At 57.4% G+C, this 660-nt stretch overlaps 1 protein-coding gene across 1 annotated transcript in view; it reads right to left on the bottom strand.

Annotated features, from left to right (window-relative positions):
- LOC109925754 (ephrin type-B receptor 4-like) overlaps positions 1-660 on the bottom strand; it is a 190,249-nt gene that overhangs the window by 8,115 nt on the left and 181,474 nt on the right. Inside the window, exon 9 of the mRNA XM_048620045.1 lies at positions 335-582. Coding sequence (XP_048476002.1) covers positions 335-582 — 248 coding nt within the window. The remainder of the gene's footprint in view (positions 1-334; positions 583-660) is intronic.

Genomic DNA, 660 nt, shown 5'->3' with positions numbered 1-660 from the left:
ACCCGGTACTGAAACACCGCGATCTCCAGGTTTCGTGACGAACTGACAAAACCTCTTCCAGGCCCCCGCTACCCACTCCCACCCCCACGTCGTTTGAGGGATCTTGCTGTGCACCCTCCCCAAAACTTGCTGTTGCTCCTGTAAGCATCTACCGTTGCGTTCTCCGGGGGAGGGGATAGAGCTCCGACTAAAAAGGAAAGGATGTTTTTTTTTTAAAACACAGCAACGAGAAAAGAAACCAAATGAGGCAGCACTATACAAACGCGAATCCCAGCGAGGGGGAGGTGGGGGTTAAATACAGAGAGGGCAGAGACCCCGCGGGGCTGGCACTCACCCGCAGGAAGGAGTCCAGTGCCCCGTTCTCCATGAACTCGGTGATGATCATGACTGGGCAGCTGTTGGTGACCACTCCCTCCAGGTGGATGATGTTGGGGTGGTCGAACTGGCCCATGATGCTGGCCTCACTCAGGAAGTCGCGTCTCTGCCTGTCCGTGTAGCCCCCCTTCAGGGTCTTAATGGCGACGTACATCTCCCGCTTCCCCGGGACCTTCAGCCGTCCCCGGCACACCTCACCGAATTCACCTGCAAAAAGGGGTCAGCAAGAGGGCGTCATTGTCTGCGTCTCGCTTCCCCCACTCACGTCCTCACTTCCCTCCGCTC

The sequence above is a fragment of the Rhincodon typus genome, chromosome 45 (genome assembly GCF_021869965.1).
Source record: "Rhincodon typus isolate 14 chromosome 45, sRhiTyp1.1, whole genome shotgun sequence".
In the NCBI taxonomy this organism is placed as follows: Eukaryota; Metazoa; Chordata; class Chondrichthyes; order Orectolobiformes; family Rhincodontidae; genus Rhincodon; species Rhincodon typus.
The sequence above is the reverse complement of the archived record's forward strand: the minus strand, read 5'-3'. Positions and strand labels throughout refer to the sequence as shown.